Source organism: Xylocopa sonorina, chromosome 1, assembly GCF_050948175.1.
Source record: "Xylocopa sonorina isolate GNS202 chromosome 1, iyXylSono1_principal, whole genome shotgun sequence".
In the NCBI taxonomy this organism is placed as follows: Eukaryota; Metazoa; Arthropoda; class Insecta; order Hymenoptera; family Apidae; genus Xylocopa; species Xylocopa sonorina.
Genome location: NC_135193.1, coordinates 4,792,647 through 4,806,726, shown reverse-complemented (window position 1 = coordinate 4,806,726; position 14,080 = coordinate 4,792,647). Strand labels below are relative to the sequence as shown.

The following is a 14,080-nucleotide window of genomic DNA, read 5'->3' as shown; positions in this document are numbered from 1 at the left end:
GTTAACAGTTCAATCATGAACGCAAAAAAAGCTAATGATCGGTATGTTCGTACAGATGCATTTAATAACACTTCATCTTGCAACAGTACTCGAAGGCTCTCTGTACTGTATCATTAGATTTACGTACCCTTTCCTTTCCATCTATTCTGAATTAGCTATTTTTAGCTGGGAATAGTTTCCATTTAGCTTTTGTGTATCCGTTATTAAGCTCGCAGTTTCGTTTATCTCGAATAGTTAACATCGCTGGCATTATACCAGAAATACCTATTATTACGAAACAGTAAGTACTACTATATAAAATGGCAAATGAGTGCTTTTAGACGATATTATAAAACGAATTGTGACGAATTAATTTATTACTCGAAATGGAATGTTACTGGTGTCAGGATGATATTCTCTGGTTTTCGTTTTTAACCATAAAGGGCTGACAAAGGTGTGTGCGTGCACCGCATCATAAACGACTAACAAGTTTCGTATATCGACGAAAAACGTTTAATTAACGATGGAACTGGAACGTTAGTCCGGCACGGTAAATGCCACTCACGTAGACATCGCCCGCTGATCTCTAAAATCCTCAAGCTAGACGTTTAACTTGCGACAGATTTTTCCTCCCTTAAGCCGAAATGCCAACGAAACGGGTAAACTTTTCAACCCGTTGGCGATAACTGAGCTAGGAATACGCCGTGTCCTCTTATCACGGATGTACAAACATTGCCATAGGCGTTGACATCGCATATGCATTCTCTTACCAGTCTAATCATAAATACAAGTTGCAACATGTGAATGCAATCTCGTCGCTCCGTTAAACATGCGGCGCAGACGTTTGGATTGAGTTGAGGAAAAGGAAAAATTTGAAAACCGTTTAACGTTCGCTGTCCGTACTTATTGTACCGCAAGGTGTGTATTTTGAAGCGAAACGTGTCGATTATATCTTCTACGTTTCTACGACTCTGGACCACTCTGAAAGTGATTTGCACAAAAATTCTTGCAGTAGAAAATAATATTCTAAATACATATGATCGTAATGTAACAATTCACAAAATTATCCGTAACTCTGATAATATTGTACGTGTTCATATTACTTCTTTAATATTATGCGATTGTAAAGCATTCTATTCAATTTGAACGAAATCTAAAAATTTAATTTTCATTACAACTAGAATTTACGTCAGAGCATTGCATACACGCGCAAACATGTACGAACATACATAGCTACGGAATTACGCGTCTCTGTTTCTTTCGTTCGTATTTGCATTACCGTCTTTTTCGAATTAAATTGCGTCGTCCGACTATATTTATTTAAATGTGCAATATCCTTCAGTTTGCAAATAACACGGTGGCGTTACAGCGTATAATATTTCATGCTTTACGTAAAAAATCATTACCGCGAGGAAATGGAAACTCTAATTCGTACAACTGAAGATAGAGTTCGGGATTTCCTCGAGGATGTAACTTTTCCGTCATTATAATTTAACGGGGCGGAGAGTTCCGAATAATCTTATACATGCATTAACCGGGGAGTGTGGAGAAGTGCATATTATTATATATGTAAAGAAGTAATAAGCTACAGAGTTCCCTAAGGCGAAATTTAAAAGTCGACGCCGATGCCGAAACTTTTCCTGCCCCACCGCGTAATTCTTTCCTTGTGAAAGTAATCCCAAGGGTGACTAACGTCGGTGCTGACATTGCTAAGCTTACGCACCAAGTTCCTTAAGCACTTGTCTGTTGAAGTTATCACGGTATAAATGCTTGTCGCTATCTTAACTCGCGAAAGAAACGTTCATGTATCTCTGTCGGATTAATTTTGTTATCTGCCCGGGGCACGCCAGCCTAATCACGTACGGGAAGCTAAATTGACGGCTCATACGTTCACGTAGGTGCTAGCCCGGAAGTCATGCTGTTTTGTTTTACTTTCAGGTGTACGCGGACTTCGCAATGTATCTATCGATATTCCATTGGCCGTAGCAGCTGGCACGACAGTCAATATGAGCTGCAGATACGATCTACAATCAGACACTTTATACACGGTCAAGTGGTACAAGGGTCCTGAATTTTTTCGATACATTCCGAAAGAAATGCCACCGATACGTGTTTTCGGAGAATTGGGTGCCAAAGTTCTCGTGAGTGTTACATTTTCACAGTTTCGTATCGTGTTTAAAAGCGAATAAATATTACACGAACCCCTTCGCAGTGTGTTTCCAAGTAAACTGGGACAAGTCGAATGAATGTTTTAAAAATCACCACTTTCGTCCCCCTCGTTACTTCGTCACACCGCGGAGGGGTTAAATAAATTGCTCACAATCCCCTGTGTTCCGTAGTACCATTTTTCTTTTAATCACTGACCCAATTACGTCTTAAATGTTTTACTCGCACCTTCATAAGTTCCATCGCCTGCCTTCCATTCGCAACTGAACGAATTTTGTGAACGTTAACGAGGAATCGGTCGCATCATTAATTAAAGTCTGTTAAATAAGACAGTTTCGAGATTTCGTAGCAGTAACCCGCCGGACGCTACTCAGCGAATTGTCGCCAAGTTATTCCGAGGTAGAAACACTCGGTGAATTTCTTACTTATTAAAAGTTGGAAGGCGACCCTGCGCGAATCACGTTTTACATTCGCACCTGACGTGCAATCGTCGGGAACCGAGGAAACGGAAGTGAGTCTCACGGATTATATTTCCTCAAGTTTCGCCAACCGTGAAAGTTTGTTAGTACCATTCATGTCCTACTTTGTTATATAGCTGTACCTGACAAACTGTGTACGGACGTATGTGCCGCCACTTTTGAGTAATTAAATGCGCTCCCCGTGATCCCTTGTAGTTTGCACCCTACAAACGCTCGCGCAAATTTTCCTTTGTATTTTCGCTAATAAACGGGATAATCGTGTTGGACGAATAAGAGTATTCCCGCTTGTCAATCTCGTTTACGATTGCGAGGCGGCTTCTACTTTTTAGGCCACCAGTTGCAACTCATTCCCTGTTATGCTCGAGGTGCATTTTGGTATGATTAAGGTGTGTGCAGGCAGGAAGCGTGCAACTGTTCCAAGGGTCGCGCAAGGCCCACGGATTGCTCATTCCTGTTCCAGACAATAGTTCATATCCTAGACAGTTCATTATTAGTTTCCGATTGAATGCAAATTTCATCGAAAGTACATCCTCCGGCATACTAATGAAGGATTTCCTTTACATCTAAAAAAGGAAAATATAATTTCATAGACCAGGTATTTCTTAGCAAATTTCATTGCGGGATAATTCATGAAAAACGTTACGAGACTTCTGGCTTCGTCGATGGATTAATAAGCGCCTCTATGGTATTATAAAAGGCGTTGTAAAGGGTAATCGGCGCGGAATTGGTGTCTCGAGGAAAATTGAGGAAAACGGGTTTCACGCTGGCGCATCGGCAATCGATGAAACGTTAAAATTTTACCAGTCACATTCTAATTTGCTAAAAGCGTGCACAAACACTGCTGACCAAGCGAGATGTACCGTTGCTACGGCCGGCTGATCCGGAAGAACTATCCTGATTAGTTGAAACTGTTCGAAGCTTCCGGGTGCAGACCGTGTTTTCCTAGACAGCTTAATTAATCTAACGAAAACTTGGAACGATCCTCCGAATGATCTTACCGATTCTACGATTGAAATACATCAAAAACGCGTGCAATTAAAATTGCATTACTCGATGCGGAGGGGAATTAATTTATTCGTTAATTAAGCTATTAAACGCAACGATACTGCGAATGGTATACGTAATTTTTCTGGAATTTACCAGAAATTCCCCAGAACAAGCAAATCTGTGCATAATTAAGGGGCAACGTGCCAGTTTCAGAACAGATTATCGAAAAATTATTTTTAACTCAACCGCACCAGTAAGCCACGAGATCTGTGCAATTAAACTTCTGCTGCTTCAAAGCTTCTGTCGCGCGCAGAAAGGATAGCATTCTTTGATCCTATAAATGGTATAACACTAAGCGGCACACGTACTGGTACGATGTGGCGCGGAACGCGCATTAAGGAGAGGAAAAGAGCGGGTACCGCGAAATCAACGATACGATGCGAGCTGAAAATCTGTTAATGCCTTTGCGTGGCCGCACGAATCCCATGTATAGGAACCAGTACAGTCGATCGAACGACCAACTGGCTGTGCGATCTCATGCGCACAATGCTTTTCCAATTAGATTTCACCGACGGAAAGCACGGTCAGCCTTTGGGCCAATAAATCGCGCACATACCGCTATCGAAGAAGAAATGCGCTGGGTATAACAGAGATTGCGATACGACGTAGGAGTAGCCGCTTTTTAATGCGAATATAAATACGGATTAACGAAAGTGGGAAGTGGTGGCGAATGCGAGAGAACGAGAGCAAGCACCCTCGCCCGATCATAGCACGATAGAGAATGCTGAGGGTTGAGATAAGTAGTAGCTACGCGAGAAATCCCAGCAGACAAGAAAGGAGGAGGGCAGGATGGTTTACGCACAAGGAAGATCCGGGTTAAAAGCTTTTAACGCAATAAAAAGCAAATAATGCAAACGGAACAAGTGTAGAGCGGAATGGAAAAGCGCTAAAGCCAAGAAATTTTAGGGAGTAACGCGAGGACTGGGATCTAGGAAACAGAGTAACCAGAGATAAGAATGCCAAAGAGGAACTGGGTATAGCACTTAAGCAACCGCCACTGGAGTGGTTCGCTATAGCGACAGCGAAGTAGGAAAGGTTACCTGGTAGACGTGGTAGAGATGGTATTCAGAATAACGGAAGAAATTAGTGAATTGTGGGGGTATTAATCATGTAGAAGTCGCGGAGGTAATCAGAAAAATAAAGTTCGACAAAACCCCTAGGAAGGATAGGTGTGATAATTGAATTTTTCAAGACAATGCCGGTTGAGGTGTTTAGAGGTTGGGCGAGTATACTAAATGAGCTCTGGGAAAAGGAAGCGATAGAGGGTGGCTGGGGAGTAACGCGGTATACTGTCGATTTATAAAGCAGGGCAAGAAGGCTATGCAAACAAAGTGAAAAGAGCCATAAAAGTATAGAGGTTCTGAATATAGAGACACAAGATAAGTACAAAATATTAACAAGCATATCAACGGAGAAATTAAACGTCTGATTTGAAAAAAAAATAAAATAACAAGATATGGGGCAGATTTTAAGAAGAGGAGGTTGACGAGGAGAAAAAGGTAAACGTTGAGAAGGGAGTTGAGCGAAATTTCTATTATAACATAAATATTTGCTCAAATTATAACATGGACGTCGTGTGAAGCACTGAATCGGTTCAAAACTGATTAAAAATTAGAAAAACATATCCCTGTGCCACTCGCGTTGGTAGCATTAAACTGATAGACTCCTCGCACCAGCAGCTTCTCACATGGAAACATAGCTTCGAGGAATCACAGATAACATGTATAAAATAATGATTGTATCGTAGATACAATTGGTGAACGCAAATAAAGCGGATGGACTGGAGGGGCTATCGGGCACTATCGTATTGTGTTTCGCAACCAGTAACATTATTAAAATTATCAGTCAGCCGAGATGAATTTATGCGCGGTGGCCAGCAGCGAATTGTCGAATCGGTGTAAGCCAGGGAGCCGTGGTGTAAAATACTGTACACGGCCGCCGCCGATGCGTGACTGCACATATTCGACCTACACCACTTATTTTCCCAACGAAACGTTTCATTCGTAATTCTGCGCAGCCCGTTTTTCTACTTCTCCGGTGTAGTTAGTTCTTCGAACGCGTGAACGAATATTTTGCGATCGATCGACACTTTCCATCGGTGTAGAAAATTATACATCGCGCGCTAAAAAATTGAGACGCTTTGGGGTTCTTAGAAATGGATCGACCATAGTTACCCTCCAGACGAAGCCAGCCTTGTTATTTCGATGAAAATTGCCTTCCAACTTTTTTAACACACCCGCAGGAATTCCAACGATACGTTACATTGCTCTGTGATAGCATTCCATTGGTAGCACAGCTGCGTTGAAACAGTGCAAAACAGTAAAAATAATATATACGACTCGTTGAAGTATTTTTAAAGTATATTGAAAAATTGTACGCAGTTGTTGTAGCACCAAAGTATTTTTTAAATATATCTGACAACAGTGAAACACGAGGACGTTCACACCACAAACACTACGCCACTCAGGGAAAATTGATCGTGTGATTTATACGTTGCCACTGGCAACATGTAATTAATCGTTGTTGTGACATATTGTTTGTCATGAACGGACGAATGTGCGAGAATGTCAAAGGGAGCGAATAAGTGCGATCGATCCGCAATAAATGGTACACGCTTCGTTCGCAGCGTTTGAACTACCCTGTGATCATCGATGCTGAATTCACTCGAACCACGTTCGATGAGTCACAGGGGCACGAATCGATCGCTTGGTATAGCAGATATTTTTCGCTATTGATTCAATTATGTTGTGTTAATTCAATTACCGTGGCGTTCAGCAAAAAATATACGTTTATCTTATCTCGTGACAATTTCATTTGAAGTGCATCGATAAATTATACCAACACAATTATTTTACATTGCAACCCCGTACATAGCGATTCCAGATTTATATTTCATTTGTATATTGTTGTTGTGTGAATGTTGGAAACATATTTATGAGTGCGTCGAACGATTTACAAGATACACTTTTCACAATAGATAAATGAATATCTCGAAAACCATAATAAATCGCAGATTATGTTATCGGGAAGAAATTCCTTAGACTAGTTTCCTTAGAAAGTAAATGATTACCTTTACTTTAATCACGTTTATCAATTTCTTGTTTCAGGTGCAATTATCCAATTTCCTTTACTCATATTACGTTAAATCACGTTACAGCAAAATCGAAGCGATGCGCATCGCGTTGTTTTAAAGGACGTGCAACCAAATCATACCGGAAAATATCGCTGCGAAGTCTCCGGCGATTCTCCATCGTTTAATACTATACTGGTCTCTGCTTACATGTACGTGGCTAGTAAGTATTATGATTTTACTTTTCATTCTTACAGAGATTAAATAGCAGTAATTATAGTAGTCGAGAGTCAATTATTTTATAAGTATTCTTGTTAACATTTTATAAAATGTACATATAACAAGTGGATTTTATGGTATCTCCATTTTTCATTAGTATGCAAAATTGCAATTATGAGGTAATTCTGTAAGCAGAAGTATAGTCGCATTGGGACTGCGAAAAGGCATTAACGGCTTCCGATATCCGTGTACCTGGTTAGTCGTAATATAAATAATGCGGCCGGAGGGGATAATTTGTTCGTTGGAACATTAAGAAATGATACAACAGTGTAACATTAAGTGCTCGTTTAGTATTCGCAAAAAAAATATGTGAAATGAAGTTCTTCTCGGGATACAAATAATATGCATAAATCACGGTTACCTAGAGGTTAGACTAGCCAGATCATTAAGCATTTCCTGGTCAATTAGTATTTTTACTTTCTCTCGTGCACTGTTTCAGCATTAGCTAAATATATTATTTCAACGTTTCTTTATTCCCTTGGTAATGTATAGAGTTGTCAATATTAACCGTTGCTCTTCTCGCGTATGACTTTTTCGCTTTTACATCGTACGAATAATCGTTGCGAGCAGAGATACTTCATTTTAACAGAGTTCACCAAACTGCAGAATTATATATTAATAAAATAGATGATAATTTGGGGCTCGAGAAAGGAAAACGCTCGAGTAAAAAGTAGATCTCGTCGGTCTCATTAAATAACCGAACACGGTTCTTTCATCTCGTCATTTATCTTCCACATCTCTCTTAACCGAGTTACTGTTAATTATCAGCTCCGTTCCAATAAACAGAACCTCACTCCCTTTCAGAATCATTTCATCTAGTTCTTTGCGGGCTGAGCTTTCAGTGTGCACTGTTAACCTTCAATGAAAGCATCGGGTATCTCGGGGGCACGTGAATATCTGTGACAAATCAAAAGTTGAATCGTGACCCGTTACTCTTTCATCGATTCGCCCCGGCGTCTTCAATCCTTACCACCGCCTTTCATTATCCTCGTTGATTACCCTGCACGATGAGCAGCATTGTCGCCGTAATCGCGGCCAATTAAAACGTAGTTAGAAAGGACAAAATAGCGAGACGAAAAGTAGAGAAAGGATACAGTGGGCAAAGGATAGCGTGCATGTCGGAGATCTCGTTCCCACCGTCTCGTATTCTCGTTGAACGTCGACTTAACGACGCCACAACCACGGTAGCAATTCTTCTTTGAGGAGACGAGGTGATTGCCTCTCCTTTCCGATCACGGATCGCTCGTAAAAACTCGATACTAGATCGAGCCTTCGAATCTCGCCTTGTATCCCTCGGACACGTTCTCTAGTCCGCTTTTCTTCCTTTTCTCCATTCTCACGGGACGGAATGATCGTCCCGCATCCACAACATTACCAAACAAGTTCAAAATGGTAATCTCGAACGGTTGTGTCCTTGAGAGCATAGCGCAGGTTCAGAACCGAAGGGTTGGCTACCAGGCGGAAGTCATTCAGCCGAAGTGAGACAATTCTTTGACAGTTCGCTACCGCTAGAAGGAAATTGACTACCTTCTGTGGACGGTATAATGATCCCACGAGATGTACATACATGACGCGCGTTATGTATACGGGATACCTCGTTGCCAGTTAGGTCGGGTGAAAATGTATCTTTGATCTCATCTAACAAGGGCGCGTGAGTTCCTGCTTTCTTGAAATTTAAAGAACAACGATATATCAAATCGAACAACTGGTCGGTATTCTTCCTCTATCATTTCAGTTTTTAAACGGAGAAAGGCTATTCGAATGTAAATGTACAATCCCAGATATAGAAAGCCCAGCTCACAGAAATGATCTTTCACCATTTCGACAATTCACGATCTCAATTATTAATTTAACGAAGCGCGTACGTTAGAATCGCTAATTACGCAAAAAGTATATTCTATGCAAAACTGGTGAATATCTTCGTAATGAGTAGCAACTTTTCATTGAAGAACTTTAAAATATGCCGAGTCGTATAAGAGACAGGAATGAAATATTAAAGAGACGCAGCTGTGTCGTTTCAATTCCTTTAGATAGGACGACGAAGAATACCTAACTTTATATCAAGAAAGTTCATCCTCAATTATATCGTGGCATAGATATGTTTTCATTTCTATCGAATATTGTTATAACGTTATCTTATTGTTAAAAGTGGAATTCTTTTAATGAGAAAGGTATGAATTCCAGACTGAATTCTTCTCGTCACAGAGGAAGTATAACAAGTAGAGTGGCCACTGAATATTGAAACGAAGGCTAACTATCTTGTGACGAGTTCGTTTTCTATTATTAAGGAATTCAATAAATTTCAGGCCTCCCGAAGGGCGATCCTCAAGTAAGAGTCGAGAAATCACGGTATGCAGTGGGCGAGACGGTGCGTGGAAACTGCACTGTTCCTTCGGGAAATCCTCCGGCGAATGTGACGTGGACTGTCAATGGGGAACCGGTAGGTTGATGAATGTAGAAACTTTCGAGAGGTGTTGCTCCCTGGCACTCGCGATAAATTATCATCCTAACTCGGATCGATATGCCATCTATTTTTTGAATCACATTTCGTTGCTCCCCGAACAATTTGATGAAACTTTCCGGAAAACGATAAATAAAAAAGACTTTACCACGAGAATTGTACTGATACGACTTATACTGATTGTGAAGATTTTTTAAGCAATATTCATAAATCGAATTTTACATTGTAGGTGAACTCTAGTCTTGTCCTGAACATAACGGACAAACTAGGTGTCAATCAGCAGTTAATGACTATCGCAGGACTGGATTTCGAAGCTGTGCAAGAACACTTCAATAACGGAAAGTTACACATTGTCTGCCACGCCAATGTCTTTCATTTGTATAAAAAACAAGCCGATGTTATATTGACCGAGGAACGGCCACGTTTGGCATCTGTACTAGGAACTCGAGAATCCTCTTACATTGGTACGTTCTCCGGAATATTTGATGCCAATTAACATTTTCCACAGTCTTGTACACCGTCTCGTTTGTTTCAGGAGTTGCAGCGAAACATTTTGAAGATTGGTTCTTCTTAAACGCCGTAATTACGCTGTTGCTGTGCAATTTCAGATAACAACGATGAACCCGTTATTCACCCTATAAGCATGTGACTGTATCGAAATGGAGAGGGCAAATTGTTTGTAAAATTTTGAAATTATTAAGTGCGACGAGAAAAGAGCGAAAATTTTTTCGTTAACATTAATATCGACGGTATATTATTCGTGTAAATAGGATAAAAATTTAGCTAATTATCTAAGTGTAATTGCGACCTGCGCTGTCTCATTACAGCGAGACGAATTTATAACCGGAATAATACGTCATAATATTATGTATTAGATCGACGATGTGTCGCGCCAAAATATTCGAGAACTTATTTGAATACTATTGTATCGTATTTTCTATCCTCCGACAATGATTTTGATACCTCTTCCATAACATTGTAGCTACCAGAATGTATCGAATCACGTTTCTAGGTGAACGCTGTTATTGTTTGTGAATGGAGTTTTATTTAAGTGACAAACAAATAAATAATTCACCTTCGTTACGTCAACTGTTTTCCTCCCTCGAATCGTACATTTACTCCATCACTTTCCGAACAAATGATCCTGATGCAGTTAAGTGTAGAAACCTGAAGGCCGGTAAGACAAATTAATTTTTATAATTCTGTTTTCTTTTTTCTTCAACGAAAAAAACAATTGGAATGAATTGAAACAATTTTGTCGCTTAAGATAACTTTGAATATGAATTTGATCGCATTAATTTGTTAATTAAATGAATTCACATATCTGTAACATTCTTATAAGTCATTTTTTTAAACAAATGTTAAAGATAAAACTCATAACTATCTCATCGAACTGATTTGGGCTTAAGAATTAATTTCGTTTCCAAATATTTGGAGTTGATGTTAATGGAACTGTAATATAGACGCAACTGTCTAATTTGAATTTTGCGCCCTTTTGGATCGGTGCGTATTCATCAGTTGCTCTTCGACGGTTGTGCGGTACGTTTGTTAAGTTAAATGTCGCGTATCATACCTTGTGTATTGTAATTTAGTAAAGTATTTAATTATGTGTAAAGTGTAATATAAGTACATCTACCACCTCTGGATATGATATAAACCTAATTAATCGAGATCCTCTTGTTTGTATATTTCATCGCGTCGTGGTATGTAAGTACTAAATTTTTATTCCGCATTTCTCTCGTAATTTGTTGTTTTACAATACTTATTAACGCTAATAGAAATATTATGGGACAAAACTAGTACTAATATTATATAAGGGATATCTAAGCATACATTGTTTTAATAAAATACAAAATACCATTTAGTTACAAAGGCACAACATTAACCAAAATTTTGCGTTGCTCAACTATACATTTTATACTTCAAATATTCATTTTTACAATAAATAGTTTTTCATATTATTAAAAAGCAATAAGCAATTATAAATGAATTACAAGTAATGTAAAAATGATCTAGGTAGAAAATGCATTAATTTCAGATTCGCAAGACTATTTTAGTCACTATCGTAGGTCTCGTAAAGTAGAATTCTCAAATTAGTCAGTTATATACTGCCCACCTTATACATATATGCATGAAACGAATTGTACCAATAAATTAACGAATGGTCTATCTTTACGTAATATAAACTGGATAATAATGCAAAGCAATATACGAAAGATCATCAAGTTAGCATCAAATTTAGATAACTCTTTCTCTTATACTTTAATAAAAGTATGGAAGAATGAATTTAATAATGATACCAGTACAAGTTTGTACAAATAAAGAACAAGTTATGTAAGAATATTTAATTTTGCAATGATAATTTTATGGTTCATCTTTTTGCATTTGATTTTGAAGTTTCATTTCTATTACGTCTACTGTCGCATCCCTAACTCTACTTTTCTCAAGACCTAGATGCTGAATCTTTTCCATTTGTCCAGTAACATAAGCCACTCTTCCGTCAAAGTAATCTTTCGCATCTTTAAGATTCTTTTGCGCATAGTAACCAGTTCCGATATCAATTAACACATTATTGGTGTCCATTAGCTTCCCCATTACATACATCGAGCCGGTTAAGGGTACGAGGATTTCGTTACCTAAAACAATTTCAGTTTTTTACGTTAAAAAATGTATATAACACATCCCTTTAATCTTTCTAACCTCATTATTTCCTAACCTCTAATAAAATATTGGAACCTGAATAGATTTCTCTAACAGAATTTCTAAAATAGAGAATTAATGAAATCTCACCCTCCATAGATGGGTTAATCTTCTCGAGGCATGATCCTGATTCTTGAAATTTACTTTGAGCAATTTTTAATGTTTGCAACGAGTCTTGAAATACACCAAGTTCTTGGTCCAATTGTTGTTTTAACATCGTGAGTTGTTGTAGGCTTAAAGTTGTTAGATCTATTTGTTGCAAATGCGGCGCCTCTGACATTGAAACTTCTGACATTTTAAGCTATTTTTACTAAAAATTACGTTTAAACAAACGATTGAAACACGTTCCAACCGTAGAACCAAAAACGGTCAACGCCGGAATTACTCGCAGACTAGACAAAATTAAACTGCAGTAGTGTTGTTGAGAAGGTATACTAGGTGGCGATGCAGTTTATATAATTTCAAGTCGTTAAGTTAGGTCGTCACATTATCGGCTTTATTAAATGACCATGCAAATATTATTGGAACATTGGATCAATTAAATCCTAATTTTAGAGCTTTCAACAAGAAAGCTCGGTAATTTTTAAACACAGGAAATTTTCATAACAATGTATCGATTATTAGTACACAACTTTTTGTTGTGCTGTCTCACTTGGTAAATGAGAATTTTTGCCCGCAAAGAATTTTAAACTTTACTATCAAACCAGATATTTCAAATATTAAATTAACAAATAAAATGACAAGAAAAATATACCAATTCATTCTCAATTTTCAATGACCATGGCTCGGTAAATGGATGTGTGATTTGGTTTTCCCTTCAGTCGGAAATGAGGGTGTAAATCGATTTTATTTCTCATCGGTCTTACCAGTTTATTTAAAGAAATTGTATGTCATTATTGCAGCCTTTCTGTACTAATTCACAAATTCGGTCGACTGAAACTTCACTGAAACTTCAATCTCTCTCTCTCTCATGTAACGAGGATTATTTTCAATTAGCATGGATATGTATTTGGTCATTATCAATCTCGAGAAACTTACTACGGAAATCCGACAATACTTATTGGTCAACTATATAATATAATAAATATATAAGTAGTTACTGAGGAATAAGTTCATCTTCTACCACTAGAGAGAAACCTTACTTACATGTATCTACTTCCTCTAAAATCCTTTTTTTATCGATCCCAGTACTGTGTGCTTGGAACCACGTAATTGTTACGTCGTAATACGTACTTTGCGATGCTCCCTAAGTATATATAATCCTTGCTATTAATCTGCACATACTCGCGTACTCGTATGTGTGTTAATTACTTGCAGGAAAGTATACGATGAGAAAAAGAATTGTACTAAAGGTTTAATATTTCTTTATTATCGTAGCTATGTACATGCCGATTTAATGATTATGCACTCTGTGGTTAGCTTGTATTATTCAATGATTCCTTTCATTTTCATTTCTTTCATTTTCATTCCTTTGAAGTGTGTTAGTGATGTGTTACTACTTTACTAAACCATTAAACAAACGAGAGAGTTCGAACTTCCATTAAGTACGAACGTGTTTTTGAAGCAATAAGTTTTCGTTGTTTCTAAATGAAGAGTTCATGAAATTGTTGAACAAAAATGTATTAATTGTTTCTGAAATGAACTTTCTTTTAACAGCTGCAGATAATCAAATAATACGTACTCTGAGAATTCATTTCCCCTGACAAAAGTTAAAGTTGTTAATATATTTTAAATAATTAACGATGCTAGAGGTTATAAATGTTCATTATAAATGCACAATAGATTCGTACACTTTAATTAATTAATTATGATTTACTACTTTAACCAAAAGCTGTTGTCAGCAATTGTTATACTTAAGAAATTTTTTATTTGCGTAATGAAGCATTTTCATTTTCCATT

General features: G+C 38.0%; 2 protein-coding genes across 3 annotated transcripts in view; one reads left to right on the top strand and one right to left on the bottom strand.

Annotated features, from left to right (window-relative positions):
* LOC143423988 (uncharacterized) overlaps positions 1-10,564 on the top strand; it is a 41,265-nt gene extending 30,701 nt beyond the window's left edge. For both annotated transcript variants that reach the window (XM_076895754.1, XM_076895745.1), the window contains exons 2-6: positions 1,918-2,120; positions 6,829-6,964; positions 9,327-9,460; positions 9,711-9,945; positions 10,017-10,564. In XM_076895754.1, the coding sequence (XP_076751869.1) occupies positions 1,986-2,120; positions 6,829-6,964; positions 9,327-9,460; positions 9,711-9,945; positions 10,017-10,093 (717 nt within the window). In that variant the 5' untranslated portion in view covers positions 1,918-1,985 and the 3' untranslated portion in view covers positions 10,094-10,564. The remainder of the gene's footprint in view (positions 1-1,917; positions 2,121-6,828; positions 6,965-9,326; positions 9,461-9,710; positions 9,946-10,016) is intronic.
* Positions 10,565-11,753: 1,189 nt separating this feature from the next.
* Pfdn5 (prefoldin 5) lies at positions 11,754-12,578 on the bottom strand. Its single transcript, XM_076910048.1, has 2 exons — positions 12,272-12,578; positions 11,754-12,117 (listed from the first exon to the last, which is right to left on the bottom strand). The coding sequence occupies exons 1-2, from the start codon at positions 12,474-12,476 to the stop codon at positions 11,846-11,848; spliced, it is 477 nt and encodes a 158-aa protein (XP_076766163.1). The 5' UTR covers positions 12,477-12,578; the 3' UTR covers positions 11,754-11,845.
* Between the last annotated feature and the right edge of the window lie 1,502 nt (positions 12,579-14,080).